The following is a 21,227-nucleotide window of genomic DNA, read 5'->3' on the forward strand; positions in this document are numbered from 1 at the left end:
AGGCCCCCCGGGCCATACACAATGTTCCTCTGTGAGTTTCCACAAATCTTGTCTAACCTTGTAGTCATGGCAGATAGTATTCAAATGTTTGGCAATTTCAATATTCATATGGAAATGTCCAATGATCCTCTTCAAAAAGCCTTTGAAGCCATAATTGACTCAGTGGGTTTTATCCAACATGTCTCAAGTCCAACACACTCCCACAATCACACCTTAGATTTAGTCCTGTCACGAGAAATGGATATTGTAGATCTAATAATTTCCCCCCATTATCCTGGATTATCGGATCACTGTCTTATTACATTTACTGTTACAACAAGTAATCCACTTGCTCTGCAAACAATGAGTTTCAAAAGCCGTACTATAAATTCTCGGACTGCAAATAGATTCCTTGAAATTCTTACAAGTTTGCTCATCAACGTAAATAAATATGCAAAGGATCAAATCGAACATTTAAACTCAACACTGCAAAATACTTTAGATACGGTTGCACCACTTAAAACAAAATAAATATGCAACAAGAAACTTGCTCCCTGGTAGACAGATCATATTAGAGCCCTCAAGCAAGGCTCCAGAAAATTGGTGCGAAAGTGGCGCTCCACCAAGTTGGAAGAGTTCAGACTAGCCTGGATAGACAGTACACTACAATACCGAAAATCCCTCACATTTGCTCGATCAGCTTATTTCTCCAACCTGATTGAGGCAAACAAAAATTATCAAAAATTCGATGCAGTTGCAAAGTTAACAAAAAAGCAACGCTCAACAAGTGAAGTGGGTCCTCACTTCAGCTGTAATGAATACATGAATTACTTTGATGAAAAGATCATCACCAGTAGAAAACAAATAACTGACTCCTCCTTAAATATAGTCCCCAAAATCTCAGTTGTCCTGAGAATGTCCTGAACTTCCCTGACCAGGTGTCAATGAGGACATTTACATTTTTTGATACCATATTGCTCGACCCATTCACTAAATTTGTAATGAGTTCTAAACCCACAAATTGTCAGTTAGACCCGATTCCAACAAAATTACTTAAGGAGCTATTTCCTGTGCTAGGTCTGCCGATGTTGAACATAATAAATTGCTCCCTCTCCTCCGAATGTGAATCAAACTCACTAAAAATAGTAGAAATGAAGCCTCTTAAAAAAAATTAATCTGGATCCAGACATATTAAACAATTATAGGCCAATATCAAACCTCCTGTTCCTCTCAAATATCTTAGAAAGATGTTTCCCAACAACTGAATGCCTTCTTGAAGACAAATAACATTTATGTAATGCTCTAGTCCGGTTTCAGACCCCGTCATAGTACTGAGACTGCAGTACTATGATGGGTATGTTTTGGTGTTCCTCAAGGCTTGGTTCTGGGCTCATTATTGTTATATATATGCTGCCTCTGGGTGATGTAAATCGGAATCACAATGTCAACTTTCACTGTTATGCTGATGACACACAGTTATATATTTCAATGAAGCATGGAAAATGAGTTACTTTGGAAGCATGCGTTTCAGATATTAGGAAGTGGTTGAAAGAAGATTTCTTGCTTTTAAACTCAAGAAAAACAGAAATGCTCGTTTTAGGATCCAAGAAACAAAGAGCTTTGTTAGTAGATCTCACTGTGATCTTTGACGGCTGCATGATCATATCCCAATAAACTGTAAGAAAAATTGGCGTTACTCTTGACCCTGACCTCTCTTTTGATGAACATATAAAATATGTCTCAAGAGTTGCTTATTTTCATCTTCGAAACATTGCAAAAATGAGAAACTTTTTATCAAAAACTGATGCAGAAAAACTAATCCATGCTTCTGTTACTTCTAGACTAGATTACTGCAATGCTCTACTTTCCGGTTACCCTGACAAATCAATAAATAAACTTCAATTAGTACTGCACACGGCTGCTAGAATCCTAACTAGAACAAAAAAAATTGAACACTCCTGTACTATCCTCTTTACACTGGTTTTATTGTTAACCTATAAATCATTACATGAGGTGCTCCTACTTCCCTCGCTGAAATGATCCAGCCATACATACCTACACATAACCTACGATCGCAAGATACAGGCCTTTTAATTGTACCTAGAATCCCTAAACAAACAGCCGGAGGCAGGGCCTTTTGTCATAGAGCTCCACTAATGTGGAACGATTTCCCAATCAAGGTTAGAAATACAAACTCAGTGAAAACTTTCAAGTGTCTACTAAAGACTAATCTCTACAGCATGGTTTATGATTAGGTGTAGCCTGGCCCAGGGGTGTGAATGTGACCAGAAAGTCTTGATACGGTCCACCCTTTCTGTCTTGCCCTCCCTCCAATGCCTCTCGGGGGCGGAGTTACTGGCTTGTTGTTGTCTCTCTGTTATGCACTTGTGCAATTGGGGGTGGTTGCGGTTGGTGGGGGTCCCTTTGGTTGATGCTTGGCGATGTGGATGGATTGATTTCTTGCCTGTTGGACACTGTCTGGGGCCTCCCCCTGATAGGGCCACAGTGTCACCGGACCTCCGTCTTATTGTGCTGAGGGAGTAGGGTCAGTTCTCCTTCTCCACTAAGTTCTCATTCTCTACTATAAATTCTTGTTGATATGAGGAATGCATTTTTTGAATTTTCCCAGTCTCCTCCCATTTTGAACTTAGTAGGACATGAGGTCCTGGCCCACATCTGCAGAGTACCTGGCTTGGGGGACCCGTTGCTGTCCTTGTCCAGAGTCCTCCTGGTTGTGTTGCAGATAGAGACGATGCCTGACGATTTCAGCTGCCACTGTGCTGACACCTCCCCTGTGTTGTCCCTTTCCTTGTCCATCAGGTCATATTTCCGACCTCGACTAAGTGTAAATAGACTCTAGACTCTAGATTTATTCATTATTACAATTATAATCTTAATATATTCACCTGGCACAGCCAGAAGAGGACTGGTCACCCCTCTGAGCCTGGGTCCTCTCTAAGTTTCTTCCTAAATTTTAGCATTCTTAGGGAGTTTTTCCTAGCCACTGAAATTCAACACTACTGTTGTTTGCTCCATGGGGTTTAAGGCCAGGTGTTTTGTAAAAGCACTTTGTGACATCTGCTGATGTAAAAAGGGCTTTATAAATACATTTGATTGATTGATAACCTCAGGAACTTCCAGTTGACCATAGAGCCATCCATTAAGACCTGCAAGAGCTTATTAGGATCAAGTGGTGACAGGGTTCTCTTGATTTTCCCCAAAAGCTTCTCTGCTTGAGTGTGTCCCATGAACTCTGAATCAAAATAATGCACAGCTACCTTCCCATCACGTTCACACCAGTACCGCACAACAACATCCATCTCTTGTGTCACTTTATTTAGGCATTCATCAAAAGACACTACATAGCACTGCACTTTTCTTATAACTTTGGTCAGCTGCTCTTTGAAATATGGACACAAGCCAAAACATACAAGGTAAGATGATTTTGTTGGCTTGAAAACCGTCTATCAGGGAACATCTGACCAACAAGGACTGACCTGAATGAGTAGTGTGACATGACCATCTTGATTACCCAGCAAATCTCTGCTTCAAGCACAGCTTGGCCTGAAAAAAAAATGCCAAGCTGCCTTGTGATCTTGAGCTTTTTCCCTGTTCACTTGTACTGGACAATTGTAATGATGTGCTTCCATTACTACCACTTTCCTTATATAAATTAGCTGTTTGTGGGTCTTGTTGGACAGCTACTTCCCTCTCCTGTGTCTTTTGAAGGTGTCACCCTCATGAATCTGTTATTCTTATCTCACTGTTTAATTGTCCAGCAACCTACATGGCCTTGCCCTCGTGCATGACTCTTGAATGCTGAGATGCCCATATTATCAATATCAAAAGACTTCTTGTCAAACTGCTAATATGCCCTATGCACATCTCCTGATACTTGCCCTAGCCAGCACCTGAACTGGGGGTCTACTTTACACTCATTATTGAACTTGCACTGTCTTCCTGACAATCTGTCACTCACTTCTGTAATTACAGGACATGGGTCATTACAGAACCTTTCAGCAAACAGACATAATATTTGGATGTTTTAATATCACTGTTGTTTTTTCCTTTTTACTGTTTGTGTCTTGCCTTGTTTTAATGCTATATTTTAATGTTGTTATACTTCATTTATGGTATTACTGTATTTTTTGTTTATTTTGGAAAGCCCTTTGTGTTCTATGCTTGGCAAGTAGTTTTCTTATGAATTATACACCGATCAGCCATAACATTATGAACACTGAGAGGTGAAGTGAATAACACTGATCTCATTATCATGGCACCTGTCAGTGGGTGGGATATATTAGGCAGCAAGTGAGCATTCTGTTCTCAAGGTTGATGTGTTAGAAGCAAGGAACAATGGGCAAGCGAAAGGATCTGAGCAACATTGACACAGGCCAAATAGTGATGACTAGACAACTGGGTCAGAGCATCTCCAAAACTGCAGACCTTGTGGGATGTTCCTGGTCTGCAGTGGTCAGTACTAGGGGTGTAACAATACGCAGAGGTCACGTTCAGCATTATTCTAAGCCTTGCTGACGTTAGCTTACGGTCCCTGGTTGCTAGCTATAGAGCTTGTCTAACTGGGTATGTCCATCTGCTTTTTGGCCTTTCGCTTGATTTGCTCATTGCTTGCCGCCTGTGGGCATGTACACTTTGTTGTGTTTATCAATGCTGGGAGTTCACATTTACTAGGTCCTGTAGCTGGCTATGTAGCTAATGTTTGTGTATTTGATGACAACGTAGCTTTATAATACCAAATGAAATGTCTTCCCGCTTATCAGTAGTATTCCCAAACAATGATACGAATTGTTACATTTTCATCCATTTTGCTATAGGAAAGATTGTACGGTAGGAAAAGTAAAGGGAACCAGCAGACAAGTGTACCAGACATGCCTTTTCTGATCGGCTGTTGCCCACTGCCGGCAAGTGAATTTACATGTTCTAGGCTACTTCAGGAAGTTACGGCTCCAAGATCCATCTCCAGGGGGGAAACTCATTTAGAATGTTAGTTTTGCGTGTGGTTAAAATTAGACTATATTAATTCTGATCACAACGCGTACCGAACCGAACGTCCTGTAGCGAACGCTACGGTACGGATACCTGTACCGTTAAACCCCTAGTCAGTACCAATCAAAAGTGGTCCAAGGAGCATTTGTGAAGCCATAACACGCACAACCTTGTGGCGGATGGGCTACAACAGCAGAAGACCCCACCAGGTACCACTCATCTCCACTACAAATAGGAAAAAGAGGCTACAATTTGCACAATCTCACCAAAATTGGACAGTTGAAGACTGGAAGAATGTTGCCTGGTCTGATGAGTCTCGATTTCTGCTGAGACATTCAGATGGTAGAGTCAGAATTTGGCGTAAAACAGAATGAAAACTTTCCCGTGGTCTGACAAATCAAAATGTTTTAGAATTTTGGGGGATCGTGCACGCTGAGTCCTCCAGACTAAAGATGAGAGGGACCACCTGGCTTTTTATCAGCGCATAGAAAAAACCCAGCATCCATGATGGTATGGGGGTCCTTTAGCATGGGTGACTTATACTTCTTTGAAGGCACCATTAAAGCTGAAGGACGTAACTTTCAAAACAGGAAGTATTTCCGCCTCATTTTCCTAGAAATCTCGGCTGTCGCTGATGTGACATCAGTTCACTCTCAAAGCCCCGCACATTATCTGTGCACTTTAATCAGCTCATCTAAAAAAAAATCTTAATCGACCAGGTGAGTTGGCATATGATTATTTTAAAGAAAAGAAAACAAACAGCCTGTACAGACAGCAGCTTGCCTCTTTATCCAAAGAAAGCTAGTTAACCAAATTGGCCAATTGTTTTTGCCTGGTAATTAGTTATAGCCAATTACTAACAACAGTATTAGGTTATTCTAGGCAGCTAACATTGTCCTTGCTGGCAAGCTGACGTTATTAGAAACTGGTAGTAGTGGCAAAACATGCGATAAATGTGTGCTGGATAGATGTACAGTCAGCAACCATAGCCATGTCTGCTCTGTCTGTATAGCTTGTCACATTAACACCAATACTAACAACAGGGACGCCGACAGGAATGACAGGGCCCGGGACAGAATTTAACATTTAGGACCCAAACCATGGGCGAAAATATTCATTAATAGTAATTAAATGACTGTCCAAAAAAAAAAGTCTAACATTTTATTGTTTAATGCTTTAATTCATAACTAGGCCACATTCAAATCCCTTTGTTTTTAACACAGGTAATTATGTCAATTTTTTTCAATTCATAACCTACCTAGTCCCAATCAGCTATTACTGAACTGCTACACACATTTAGACGTTCTCTTTTAGATTTGTCCTTCCATTTCTGTGCTCCTAGTTTTGGTTGCGTGGTGGCAATGTTTTAGCCAGATAGTTACAGTACTGTAGTTAGACACATTTATTGGTGCATTTTGCAATTACTCATCTATCAGAAAGCGATTCTGCACCAATGCCCAATAAAGAATAAAAATATGAAAATTTGAATTACCTGTTCCAAAAAAAGCATTAACTCAGAGTTTGACAACGTTCTTCTTAGCCTTGCTAATGTTAGCTTAGGGTTTCTGGTGGCTAGTTTCAGAGAGTTGGTCTAAGCCTTCTTTCTCTTTGCTATTTTTGTAGTGTATGCTGTAGTAGACAAGGGAGGAACTGACGGTTTGTCATCCTGGTCTCTAGCTGCCATTATAGTTTCTTACAGTAAGCAAATTTCACCCTTTACAGCATAGTTATGCTATATATAATATCATCCAGGTAAAATAAGCCAAGGAGAAAAGCCTGCCTCACAGAAGGCGATTGGCTGGAACGGGATTGGCTGGGAAGTAGCGGCATGCTCCAAAAATGATAAAATGACATTCCGCTGGCACTTAATGTTTTTTGTTTTTTTTACTGAATAAATCCTATCACCCTGATTGGCTTTTGGTGTTATGGTATCATTGATTGGCTGATGGTAGAACAAACCATTTTTACAGAAAAGGGTTTAATCATAATGCTGTATTAAAAAAATCAGCAACGAGTAAAAAACATGAATCCCTTCATCAATGCAATTCTTCTGCTTAGAAACTGTTCACCTTCTCGACAGTACTGAATACAACACTGACTGACAAATTAATAATTATATGTAAGCCAACCAAATGGGCCTGGGCCCAAATGGGCCTTGTCCCGGACTGGGCCTGGGACAACATTCACGGTTGTCCCCCCCTGTCGGTGTCACTGCTAACAACAGTTTAAGGTTAGATAGGTAGTGAGCGTTTTAGCCAACTTCACTTACTTATTTAAAAGAAGAATTATCACCTTCCTGGGAAGGTGTTCCGGTCCCGTCCCACCGGGAGGAGACCCCGGGGAAGACCTAGGACACGCTGGAGGGACTATGTCTCCCGGCTGGCCTGGGAACGCCTCGGTGTCCCCCCGGAAGAGCTAGAGGAAGTGTCTGGGGAGAGGGAAGTCTGGGCATCCCTGCTTAGACTGCTGCCCCCGCGACCCGGCCCCAGATAAGCGGAAGAAGATGGATGGATGGATGGAATTATCACATCTGCATCGAAGTTTAATGCATTTTGCTCCATGAGTTCCATCCATAGTGGATAGGAAGCTGCACCAATGTTCACTCCAAACAGCATCTATATCTGCCTCTCTTTTACCAGGTTTGCTTTCTTTTGATCCAAACCGTATTTTCTTAGGTACCATTACATTCTGAACTTCTTAATATTTTAAATAAAATTGGCTAGTGTCTCTCACCACTTCATACACAAAATAAGAGTAGCCACTTCCTTAAATAGCGTAGTGGTTATTGAAGCAGACTTGTGAACTATAAGCAATATGAATTATTCTGTATAGACAAAAACTTCGCTAGCTAAAACCGTCAGTATCTACATTATAGTAAGGCTGAAATAAAACAGTTTATATTGCGACTGTTTCTGGTGGATTTTCAAAGTACGCATCCATGCATGCGTTTTGGGTCAGGATAGACAAACACATTTGCTGGCTACAACATACAGTAGTTATGTTATAGTAAGCCTTAATTGAAACTGTATACGGTTATATTGCGACTGTTTCTGGCATAGAAAAAGTTCATCTTCAGTCTCGCTAGCAATTGCTTAATTCTTATGATTATTCCTAGGAAGTTAGTAGATACTAGCAAGCCTATTACTGGCTAATAAGCTATTAAAATGGCCAGTGACAAAAGCCATACAGTTCATAGACGCTATGGTGAAGGTAAACTTAAGAAACGTTAGTCAGTTTAACACAATCCTCACTGGAGTCTAGTGACTGCTGAAATGTGTAATGCCCTGGTGTCGTGGTTAAAGACAGTGCCTCTCATGTGGAAGACCTGAGTTCGAATCTATTGAGAGCAACCACATGTATTAATTGATTCTGGTAGATTGCACGATTCTCTCATCTTTTCACTTGATGAAAAAGTTAGTTATCGTCACCTTTATTGATAGTTATTGTATAAATGTCATTCACGAATGATAGAAAAAGTATGTTGTTTTGCCATGAAAGAAAAAAATACGTTCTTATGCCATGAAATGAAATTGCTTTCGCAGACTTGCTAGCAATTCCTCAATTCTTATGACTTTTCCAGTAAGTTAGAAGATACCGGTAAAGCTTATTACCGGCTAATACGCTGTTAAAAAGGCCAGTGGCAAACACCATACATAGATGCTATTGGTGTACTGCTATTGGTAAACTTAGTAAGAAACCTTAGTCAGTTTAACTGAATGGCCAATTAACTGTTAAAACGGCCAGTGGAAAAAGAGGATTTGTTCAGGATAGACAAGGGTATACTGACACTCTGCAAATGTCCAGCTCCGTGGTGTAGTGGTTAACGACACAGCCTGTCATGTGGGTGACCAGGATTTGAATCTTGAGAGGGCAACACTTTCTATTGCGGGCCGGCTGAACTAGGCTTGCCTGTTTTCTTGTTTGAAATGTGCTGCTCGCATCGAATTCAAAATGTGCATATACAATACAATTTCTCAGTTTCAAAATGTGTTATGTTGTCTTTGTGTTATTTTCAACTACATAACGGGATTAAATGAAACGTTTCACATAACAATGTATGAGCTTTCTGCACCTCTTTACTGGCAGTTTAACCAAGTCTTCTTTTGCGAACTGGTCCAGTTCTCCTAAAGGACTACTTTGAGAATGTGCAAATAATATTGTCCCGACAATTTTAGGATTTATTTGTGGTATAAGCTAAGATTTAGTAAATAAAAAAAAAAAACTCTTGTTCAACTGCAAATCAAAGAAATATATGAATACCAAAAGATGGTTCAATTTAAAATAGATATTAAAGGAATGGTGTTATTTTAAAAGTGCTTGCGGGCTAATTTTTTTGGGCATAACTAGGTTTTTCGGATTAATCAGACAGAAGCTTGTGCAGTTAATATTTGAAGTGAGGTATGGTAGAAGTGATGACATTTGTAAGGTTCCGTTTATTTTGTTTTGTTGTGACTTTTGTTTTTCTATTCTAGAAGGTTGTATTTTTATGCTTGGTTTGATTTCTATTACTCTTGATCGTTTTCACCTGTATGCCCTTTAGCACCGTCTATATAGTTTAGTCTAGCTTGTGTTGTCCTTTGTGAGGTATTGTTTTCACTACATTACTAAGCCTTTTCGAGTTTAACATATTCCTAGTGATATCGTGTGTACCGGCCTGTTTAGCCTTTTCCTTGGACTTCGACTATACAACTTGTACAACTGCAAGGTTACAATTCAGATTTCCATTCTGGCTGAGTCACTACATTAAATAAATACAGCTGAAACCAGTATTCTGTTCTCCTTGTAATCCTTACAAAATTGAAATAACTTTTCTGTGCTGCTGTTTATCACTACACATCAATGGATTCCAGCTGAGATGTTTTTTGAAAATCTGACATTTGATAAAACGATAAACGATAAAAAAAAGGACTATTCCCAAACGCAAATAGCTCATTTAATATTCTTTTCAAAACAATATGTCATTAATTTGTGAGGGGGAATTACATTTAGTTTTCAATTAAACATTTTTGAATATCTTGCACTTCATCCTACTTTGCAATGAAACAATTCTATGAAAGTCTATACAGTTGTGCTCATAAGTTGGCAGAAATTGTGGAATTTTGGCATTGATTTTGAAAATGTGACTAATCAAGCATCTTTTGTTTATGGATAGTGATCATATAAAGCCATTTATTATCATATAGTTGTTTGGCTCCTTTTTAAATCATAATGATAACAGAAATCAACAAAGGGCCCTGATCAATTACAGACACACAAGGTGACACACGTGAAAATTAGGCAAATTTCCCACACTTGTGGCTTTTGCAATTAGTTTCTGTGTATACATAGTCAGTGAGTTTGTTAGCTCTCAAATGGATGCACTGAGCAGGCTAGATACTGAGTAAATAAGAACTGTCAAAAGACCTGTGTAAGGAAAAGGAAAACAATTTTCATTCTTCTGCACGAAAGATGCTCATGGGACGCTCTTGGACTTTCCAGCATGACAATGTAAGCACAAGTTCAAGTTGACATTCCAGTGGTAACAGCAGAAAAATGTGAATGTTCTGGAGTGGCCAACATAGTCTCCTGACCTTAATATCATCGAGCCACTCTGGGGAGATCTCAAACGTGTGGTTCATGCAAGATGACCAAAGACTTTGCATGACCTGGAGGCCTTTTGCCAAGACGAATGGGCAACCATACCACCTGCAAGAATTCGGGGCCTCATAGACAACTATTACAAAAGACTGCATGCTGTCATTAATGCTAAAGGGGGCAGTACACAGTATTAATAACTAAGGGTATGCAGACATTGGACGGGGGTCAGTAAACAGTTTTCTTTGTTGCCATGTTTTGTTTTTAACTGTGCCATTCAGTTATGACCTACAGTTGAATGTAAATCCCATAAGAAATAAAAGATGTGTTTTCTTTAGAAATGGTACATTTATTACCAATTTTCCAAGGGTATGCAAACTTTTGAGCATAACTGTACGTTATATCCACTGTATAAACAAAGAGAAGACCAGATTTTGAGTATATGTGTGTGTTTGTTTTGAAGGGAATGAAGTATCTGCATACGCATGGTCTCTCTCATGGACGTCTTAAGTCTCGTAACTGCCTGGTCGATGGACGATTTGTTCTCAAAGTGTCAGACTACGGCTATTCCACAATCCTCAATTCTCAGAAACTCAGCCCACCAGAAGAACCTGAGGGTGAGAGCTTAACAGAAAAATAGAAAATTAGACATATATAACATCACAACCATAAAATATGTGAACAGTACAACACAACCTCAAAACATTAAAAACAGGACAGAAGGCTTATAAATATGTAATAATGTCTTAAAGATAAAGAACTGTCTCATTTTCACCAACCTGTATAGGCAAAGTCTACATTTTGTGACTTAAGCCTATAATTACTGCATGTGTATATGCATAGATTTGCTGTGGACAGCCCCAGAGTTATTGCGGAGACCTCAGCAAGGTGGTTCGTTTCCCGGAGATGTGTACAGCTTTGCCATCATCATACAGGAAGTAATCTTACGCTCTGCCCCTTATGCCATGATGGACATGCCTGCAAAAGGTCTGTGTTTGTATGCTTGCTATTGTCATCCTCGAAGTTGTAACAAAGTGTTTGTGTGTGTTAATATGGTGTGCATGTGTGTGTGTTTAGAGATCATTGACAGGGTGCGTTGTCCCCCACCACTGTGTCGGCCGTGTGTGAATTTAGAGGAGGCTCCGCTGGAATGTATCACACTCATGAAGGAGAGCTGGGATGAAAAACCAGAAAGGCGACCTACCTTCCAGGAAATATTTACACAGGTAAAAGACAGTAAAAACATTTCAAAATGTATTTAGTGTATTTTTAAAACAAGCCACTGGTACATTTTATTAAAATTGTATTTCAAAATGTCAAACAAAAAGGTTTCCCAATAAAAGTCGATAGGTGAATGAAACAATCAGCCAGTTACAGGACTGACATACACTCACCTAAAGGATTATTAGGAACACCTGTTCAATTTCTCATGAATGCAATTATCTAATCAACCAATCACATGGCAGGTGCGTCAATGCATTTAGGGGTGTGGTCCTGGTCAAGACAATCTCCTGAACTCCAAACTGAATGTCAGAATTGGAAAGAAAGGTGATTTAAGCAATTTTGAGTGTGGCATGGTTGTTGGTGCCAGACGGGCCGGTCTGAGTATTTCACAATCTGCTCAGTTACTGGGATTTTCACGCACAACCATTTCTAGGGTTTACAAAGAATGGTGTGAAAAGGGAAAAACATCCAGTATACGGCAGTCCTGTGGGCGAAAATGCCTTGATGATGCTAGAGGTCAGAGGAGAATGGGCCGACTGATTCAAGCTGATAGAAGAGCAACTTTGACTGAAATAACCACTCGTTACAACCGAGGTATGCAGCAAAGCATTTGTGAAGCCACAACACGCACAACCTTGAGGCGGATGGGCTAAAACAGCAGAAGACCCCACCGAGTACCACTCATTTTCATTACAAATAGGAAAAAGAGGCTACAATTTGCACAAGCTCACCAAAATTGGACAGTATAAGACTGGAAGAATGTTGCCTGGTCTGATGAGTCTCGATTTCTGTTGAGACATTCAGATGGTAGAGTCAGAATTTGGCGTAAACAGAATGAGAACATGGATCCATCATGCCTTGTTACCACTGTGCAGGCTGGTGGTGGTGGTTTAATGGTGTGGGGGATGTTTTCTTGGCACACTTTAGGCCCCTTAGTGCCAATTGGGCATCGTTTAAATGCCACGGCCTACCTGAGCATTGTTTCTGACCATGTCCATCCCTTTATGACCACCATGTACCCATCCTCTGATGGTTACTTCCAGCAGGATAATGCACCAAGCTCGAATATTTTCAAATTGGTTTCTTGAGCATGACAATGAGTTCACTGTACTGAAATGGCCCCCACAGTCACCAGATCTCAACCCAATAGAGCATCTTTGGGATGTGGTGGAACGGGAGCTTCGTGCCCTGGATGTGCATCCCACATATCTCCATCAACTGCAAGATGCTATCCTATCAATATGGGCCAACATTTCTAAAGAATGCTTTCAGCACCTTGTTGAATCAATGCCACGTAGAATTAAGGCAGTTCTGAAGGCGAAAGGGGGTCAAACACAGTATTAGTATGGTGTTCCTAATAATCCTTTAGGTGAGTGTACATTCACTACCCTTTAAAAATGTTGGGTCACTTAGAAATCTCCTTGTTTTTAAAAGAAAAGCAAATTTCTGTTCATTAAAATAAATTACAGTGTAGACATTGCACAGTCTAAAGTCAATAGTTATAGTTACAATCCTTTAATCCAAAGCAGGTCCTTTCAACTTAAGGTGCACTTTTTGGGGATGACTATTATTTTATGGGCTATTTTATGTCAGCAGTTGATCATCTAGTACACTATACTGAATTGCAGCATTTAATTTCTTATATGTGTTTAATTGAAGTATGATCATGTTGAGCCTGGGGCTGGCCTATTCTATTTACTATTCTATCTACCATTAGCCAAATTGTCTGACTATTTTATAAATGTTAACCTTGAGCTACAGCGTTTTCATCAGGTTTAAATTTAAGTTGAAAATGAGTTGAAATGTTGCCAGAAACAAAAATAGCTACACAGAAATACAGCTCCAGGAAAAATTTTGAGACCACTGCACCTTTTTCTGCACCTTTTTCTTAAATTGCGAAAATGTTCGCAATTTACAAAGGCCTTCTAACAGAAAATTTAAAAAATAAGGGTATAATAATAAAAAAACATTCTACAGTCGACATGGTGCTCTAACGTTCAACAAATTAGAATTTTGGGCGCCTCCACCCGCGAGCAAGCGTGCACAGAAAGTGTCACCACTCACAGGATCAAGCACGGCATACCACGCCGCTCGCAAAACTGCTTGCGGTTTGCCGCCCATCGCCCTACCCTAATTGAAAGTCTATGAGACCTTCACCGCCAGTTTAGTCCAGTTTAACCAAGCACAATCTTTAATAGATGGAGATTCATTGGTTTCTAGAGTTTTAATATTATTTCTCCATTTGTCTGTTATGGCTGCAATAAGATGAGTATACATCTGAAGTGAGCATGTTTCACCATATGCTTGTTTGAGTCGCTCGTGACTGATACAATTCCTATCTTTGTTCGTGATGTCTTTAAGAAACAAGATACCCTTCTTGTAACTTTTCTCAATTAAAATGTGTTTATTTTCAATTAATATATTTGAATTTAGCCATACAATTTGGTGTAAGATTTGTTCAGGCTGTTCAGTGGGATGGAATTGGAATTATAACCAGCTTTGTATAGATTCCTTCATAAACTGGAGTAACCTTGCCATAGATAGTTAGATGCATTCCTGTCCAAGGTTTTAATATGCATCAACCTTGGTCATTTTCCTGTCAAAGTTACTAAAAACAAGATTTTCAGTATTTTTGGGAATATGTATACCAAGGAATTCCACTTCCCCATCGATCCATTTGACTGGAAGTTTACATGGAAGTGTAAAAAAAGGAGTATCCTTTAATGATCCAATGCGTAATATTGTGTACTTTTCATAGTTTGGTTATAATACATACATGGAGACTTTTGTTTTTAATCCATGGATTTCCAAACCCTACATTTTGTTATTTGTTCTAATTATGAATAAATACGAGGATAATGGTCATCCCTGCTTTACTCCCTACCTAATATAAAACTGTTTGAATGAAAATTATTATTTATGATTCTACATTTGGGGTCACTATACAGCACCTTAACCCATTGTATAAGAGATCACTTAAATTGAAATAGGTCAAACATTTACAAATAAAATCTAAACAGACTTTATCGGATGCTTTTTCAAAATCTGCTATGAAAACTAGGCCTTTTTGATTTATCGTACAGCTCTATTATTTCCAGTAATTGACTTTTACATATATATTTTAGAGGTTCCGACTAGAGATAGTCGGGATCACCTCTACGCACGGCTTGGGCTCTGGAACCACATTCTTTGAGAGAGGATGTTGCCCATTGTGAGAGGCGGCGGGCTGGTGTGGGTTTGCTTATAGCCCCCCAGCTCTGGCGCCATGTGTTGGAGTTTACCCCAGTTAACGCCTACGGGTCGGGGATAGGTCTCTCATTGTGGTTTGTGCCTATGGGCCGAACGGCAGTGCAGAGTACCCAACCTTCTTGGAGTCTCTGGGAGGGGTGCTGGAAAGTGCTCCGACTGGGGACTCCATCGTTCTACTGGGGGACTTCAACGCCCACGTGGGCAACGACAGTGACACCTGGAGGGTTGTGATTGGGAGGAACGGCCCCCATGATCTGAACCCGAGCGGTGTTCAGTTATTGGACTTCTGTGCTAGTCACAGTTTGTCTATAACGAACACCATGTTCAAGCATAAGGGTGTCCATCAGTGCACGTGGCACCAGGAACACCATAGGCCGTAGGTCGATGATCGACTTTGTTGTCGTTTCATCTGACCTGCGGCCGTATGTCTTGGACACTCGGGTATAGAGAGGGGCGGAGCTGTCAACTGATCACCACCTGGTGGTGAGTTGGATCCGATAGCGGGGGAGGAAGCTGGACAGACTCGGCAGACCCAAGCGTACTGTAAGGGTCTGCTGGGAACGTCTGGCCGAGTCTCCTGTCAGAGAGATCTTTAACTCCCACCTCCGGCAGAGCTTCGACTGGATCCCGAGGGAGGCTGGAGATATTGAGTCCGAGTCGACCATGTTCACCACCTCCATTGTCGAAGCGGCCACTCGGAGCTGTGGCCGTAAGGTCTCCGGTGCCTGTCGAGGCAGCAATCCCAGAACCCGGTGGTGGACACCGGAAGTAAGGGATGCCGTCAAGCTGAAGAAGGAGTCCTATCAGGCCTGGTTGGCTTGTGGGACTCCTGAGGTAGCTGACGGGTACCGGCAGGCCAAGCGGACTGCAGCCCGGGTGGTTGTGGAGGCAAAAACTCGGGCCTGGGAGGAGTTCGGTATGGCCATGGAGAAGGACTATCGGCCTCGAAGAGATTCTGGCGAACCGTCCGGCGCCTCAGGAGAGGGACACAGTGCCCTACCAACGCTGTTTACAGTGGAGGTGGGCAGCTGTTGACCTCAACTGGGGATGTCGTCGGGCGGTGGAAGGAGTACTTCAAGGATCTCCTCAATCCCACCGTCACGTCTTCCATTGAGGAAGCAGAGGCTGAGGGCTCAGAGATGGTGGTCCCTCTTTTTAACTACAGGGGGATCACACTTCTCAGCCTCCCCGGGAAAGTCTATGCCAGGGTACTGGAGAGGAGAATACGGACGATAGTAGGGTTCATGGGAGTTTGCCCAACCAATCCACATGTGTTTTGTGGATTTGGAGAAGGCATTCGACTGTGTCCCTCGCGGCATCCTGTGGAGGGTGCTTCGGGAATATGGGGTCCTGGGATTTCGTCTCTCTGCTCTTTGCGGATGATGTTGTCGTGTTGGCCCCTTCAAACCAGGACCTTCAGCATGCACTGGGACGGTTTGCAGCCGAGTGTGAAGCGGTTGGGATGAAAATCAGTACCTCCAAATCCGAGGCCATGGTCCTCAGTCGGAAAAGGGTGGCTTGCCCACTTCAGGTTGGTGGAGAGTTCTTGCCTCAAGTGGAGGAGTTTAAGTATCTAGGGGTCTTGTTCACGAGTGAGGGAATGATGGAACATTAGATTGACAGACCGATCGGTGCAGTTTCTCCAGTAATGCAGTCAATGTATCGGTCTGTCGTGGTGAAGAAAGAGCCGCAAGGCGAAGCTCTCAATTTGCCGGTCAATCTACGTTCCTACTCTCACCTATGGTCATGAGCTTTGGGTCATGACCGAAAGGACTTGGTCTGTTGTTGCAATTCTTTAGATGTTTTTTTTGTTGAGTTCCTGTGTTTCACAATTTTCCATCCAGTTGTCTTTGTTTTTATAATAGAAGAGGTTTGATTGTTCCTGAATTATAGACTCCATTTCTTTTTGTTTCATTTCTAATTTGTTTTGTATATTGTCTTGATTGCTTCGATTAACTCAACTATTAGATTCTGTATCTCTATCTTTTGTTTCTTTTCCCTTGCTAGGTATCTTTTCTTATTTGTTACAGAATATAGTATCGAGTGGCCCCACACCCAACGCAAAATTTCGGCAAAATAGGCTCAATCATTTGTGCTCCGTTTGTCCTGGTTTGTGCCGTTAAAATTGTCGTTTCTGCAACTATAATTTTATAGATATAAAAACAATATTTTATAGGTCAGTCTGAGGTCACTCAGCCCCCAAACATCCTCAGAAATCAATTAAAATAGCTTTGTTTGTGTTTGTGCTTCGTTTGTGCTGTTTTTCTATTTTTTTTTAGTTTTTCTGCTGATGTAGTGTTTTATAGTAAACATTTAATCTTTAGGTGTCACCAGCCCCCCAACATGCTGCAAACTGCCTCAAAATAGGTTCAATCATTTGTGCTCCGTTTGTGCCACTAAAAGGTTTGTTTCCTTTGGAAATCAAGGTCCCAGAGTCTAGAGGAAGAGAGGAGAGGCACAGAATCCACGTTGCTTGAAGTCCATTGTAAAGTTTACACAGTCAGTGATGGTTTGGGGTGCCATGTCATCTGATGGTGTTGGTCCACTGTGTTTTCTGAGGTCCAAGGCCAACGCAGCCATCTACCAGGACGTTTTTGAGCACTTCATGCTTCCTGCTGCTGACCAACTTTATGGAGATGCAGATTTCATTTTCCAGCAGGACTTGGCACCTGCACACTGTGCCAAAGCTACCTGGTTTAAGGACCATGGTATCCCTGTTCTTAATTGGCCAACAAACTCACCTGACCTTAACCCTATAGAAAATCTATGGGGTGTTGTGAAGAGGAAGATGCGATACGCCAGACCCAACAATGCAGAAGAGCTGAAGGCCACTATCAGAGCAACCTGGGCTCTCATAACATCTGAGCAGTGCCACAGACTGATCGACTCCATGCCACGCTGCATTGCTGCAGTAATTCTGGCAAAAGGAGCCCCAACTAAGTATTGAGTGCTGTACATGCTCATAATTTTCATGTTCATACTTTTCAGTTGGCCAACATTTCTAAAAATCCTTTTTTGTATTAGTCTTAAGTAATATTCAAATTTTCTGAGATTCTGAATTTGGGATTTTCATTCGTTGTCAGTTATAATCATCACAAATAAAAGAAATAAACATTTTAAATATATCAGTCTGTGTGTAATAAATGAATATAATATACACGTTTCACTTTTTGAATGGAGTTACTGAAATAAATAAACTTTTTGATGATATTCTATGTATGTGGCTCGCCCAATATACGCATAGGTCCCCGGCCCAAATCTGGCACACATACGGCACTTATCTTGAGTACCTGGCACAGTTCTGGCCCAAATGCACCAACACTTGCTGATATGGCCCAGAACTGACTGCTACCTGGGATACATTCCTACAGGATAGCACACTGGCTTTACTCTCTTTCCACTATAACTATGTCACTATCGGTAAGAAAGCAGTCACAATAACAAACCTTTATTGGCACAAAAGGAAAACAAATGATTGAGCCTATTTTGAGTGAATTGCTGCTGCTCCAGTTGTGGTGCTTTCATTTTTTGTTTTTTTATATTAGTCCTACAGAATATGTTATAGATAATTCTGAGGTCAATCAGCTGCTTTGGTATTTTGAATATTATTGTAGGGTACGGTGTCACCAGGCCCCCAACATCTTCCCAAATTTGTTTGTGCCGGTTAGCACCGTTAAACATTTTCATCTGTGCTGCTTCAGTATTTTATATATTAGACAAAAATTTTTGGGTGATGTCACTCAGCCACTCAGCATTCTCCAAATTGAGTCAAAATAGGCTCATTCGTTTCTGCTTCATTTGTGCTGTTAAAAGTTTTGTTTTGCTGCATCTGTGTTTTTAATATTATATGTTTGATTAGAGGTGAAGACGTCACCAGCCACCTAACTCCAAACTGACTCATTTGTTTGTGGTCCGTTTGTGCTGGTTTCTCCTGTTAAAATTTTCACTGCGGTGAAGTTAGCTTTATATTCAAGATTCAGACTTTGATTGTCAATATCTAATCACTGAAACCTACCAGAAAGACAGGAATTACATACATTCTGTATCTGCTGGCGGTAGCGAAAAAGTACTTCAGATAACTGGTAACTGTTTTTAATAGACCGTCAGGGACAACTGCCCTACCATGAACATCATTCATTATTATAATTAAGGAAATTATGAATATTTTGTAAACATTTTAATTCAGTAAAATCTCAATAGCTCTGACTCAATAAAACGTCTGTTGAAATAACCAACTTATATGCTTCAGGGACAGCTGCTCTACCATCAACACATTGTTAATAGTTTTTAGATCTTTCCAACAACATTTCTCAATAGCTTGGACCCAATAAAACATATATTGAATTGATCAACTGATAATAGATTCAAGGAGAGCTGCTATATCATCAACATCCTTTAGTTTGTCTTTTTTTAAATTTTGGACATCATTACTAGTTAATTTTTAAAATATAAAGCAAATTGGAGTATTTCCAAAATAAAGGATGTCGATGGTAGAGCAGCTGTCCCTGATGCTATATCAATTGGTTATTTCCATGTAAGTTTTATTGAGTCCAAGCTATTGAGCTTTTTTGACGAACAAAGTTTTATAAACTAGTAAAACATTTTAAAAAAAAATCACAATAGCCAAACTAAAGGGTGTTGATGGAAGAGCAGCTGTCCCTGAAGCTATATCTTTTGGTTATAAGATATTGGTTCCAAGTATTGGTTCCAATCTATTGAACATAATTCATCAATAATTGATTTATAAACTATTAATAATTTACTTCATTTGAAAATGGGAAAACAAAAGGATATTGATGGTAGAGCAGCTCTTCCTGAAGCTTTTTCAGTTGATAATTTCCATGTACGTTTTATTGGGTCCGAGTTGTTGAGCATTTTTGATTGAAAAAGGCTTTATAAACTAGTAATAATGTACAAAATTGGAAAATAGCCAAACAAAAGGATGTTGATGGTAGAGCAGCTCTCCCTGAAGCTATATCAATTCATTATTTCCATGTAGGTTTTACTGGGTTCGAGCTATTGAGCATTTTTGAAGGAAAAAGGCTTTATAAACTAGTTATAATGTAAAAAATTGAAAAATAGCCAAAAGGTAGAGCAGCTCTCCCTGAATATATATCAGTTGATTATTTTCATATAAGTTGTATTGGGTCCAGGCTATTGAACATAATTTATGGAAAATTGCTTTATAAACTATTAAGAACTTCCTAAATTGGAAAACTAGAAAACTAAAAGATGTTGATGGTAGAGCAGTTGTCCCTGAAGCTATATTGGTTGGTTATTTTGATACGAGCCATTGACATCTGCATAAACAACTGACGTTTTTCATCAACATGACCCGATAATGGTGCACATTTAAGAGGGTTCCTTAACCCTCGCATTGTAGTAAAGCAGTTCTTTATGTTCTTTTAGACTCTGAAAGATTAATATGAAACCAATATGGAATAACAAGGAGTGTTGCTTGTTCGCTATCACCAGCAGATTCAGACTACGTAATTGCTGTCTTTCTGGCAGGTTTCATTGATGAGGTATTGACGAAATACTTGTTCTCACTGTAGCTGATCACTATATAGCTATTGTCGAGAAAATGTGCAAATGAGCAGGCAGACCAATTTTGGAGTATGATCGAATTTATTTTACTGTGGTACTGGGGTTCAACAGTATATAATCGACTGTTACTATGAGAGATTAAGATAAAAGGTTGACACAAAAATACCAAAACGGTTTCCAAAGTGACACTTTTTTGTAAAAGATAAGATAAACTACAAATTTATTGACAGTCAAGAAAAGGTAGCAGACTAGCTAAATATGTAGATGAGCCTGTGAAATCCCTAATTAAACGAAGAATATGTCCGGGAAAAAAACCTGACTTGCTAGCTTCTGAGTGTTACATGAGATATAGTATTATTAGGACTAAAATCTCTTGCTTCAGCCAGGTAGCGCAGTTTGGCTTGTTCATTCAACAACCGTTAAATAAGAACATGAGTGACCACTGATCACCTACGTCACTGTTCACTTGTCTCAAATAGAGATGAGCAAGATCTGCATGTCTAACACTCAATAGCTCTGGATGGTATGTGTGCTGAATGTTTTCAATTTTACCTCGGAATGTAATTGGGGACAAATATAATTTTCACTGTTTAAACTAATAAAAAAAGTTGAATACATTTATGCAAACAAGTTTTGTTTGTTTAAAT

At 40.2% G+C, this 21,227-nt stretch overlaps 1 protein-coding gene across 1 annotated transcript in view; it reads left to right on the forward strand.

The window, feature by feature from the left end:
• Positions 1-21,227, forward strand: part of LOC105030948 (retinal guanylyl cyclase 2) — a 182,894-nt gene that overhangs the window by 122,022 nt on the left and 39,645 nt on the right. The window contains exons 10-12 of the mRNA XM_029118297.2: positions 11,024-11,177; positions 11,404-11,547; positions 11,638-11,786. Of these exons, the coding sequence (XP_028974130.2) occupies positions 11,024-11,177; positions 11,404-11,547; positions 11,638-11,786 (447 nt within the window). The remainder of the gene's footprint in view (positions 1-11,023; positions 11,178-11,403; positions 11,548-11,637; positions 11,787-21,227) is intronic.

The sequence above is a fragment of the Esox lucius genome, chromosome 25, assembly GCF_011004845.1.
Source record: "Esox lucius isolate fEsoLuc1 chromosome 25, fEsoLuc1.pri, whole genome shotgun sequence".
NCBI classification, from domain to species: Eukaryota; Metazoa; Chordata; class Actinopteri; order Esociformes; family Esocidae; genus Esox; species Esox lucius.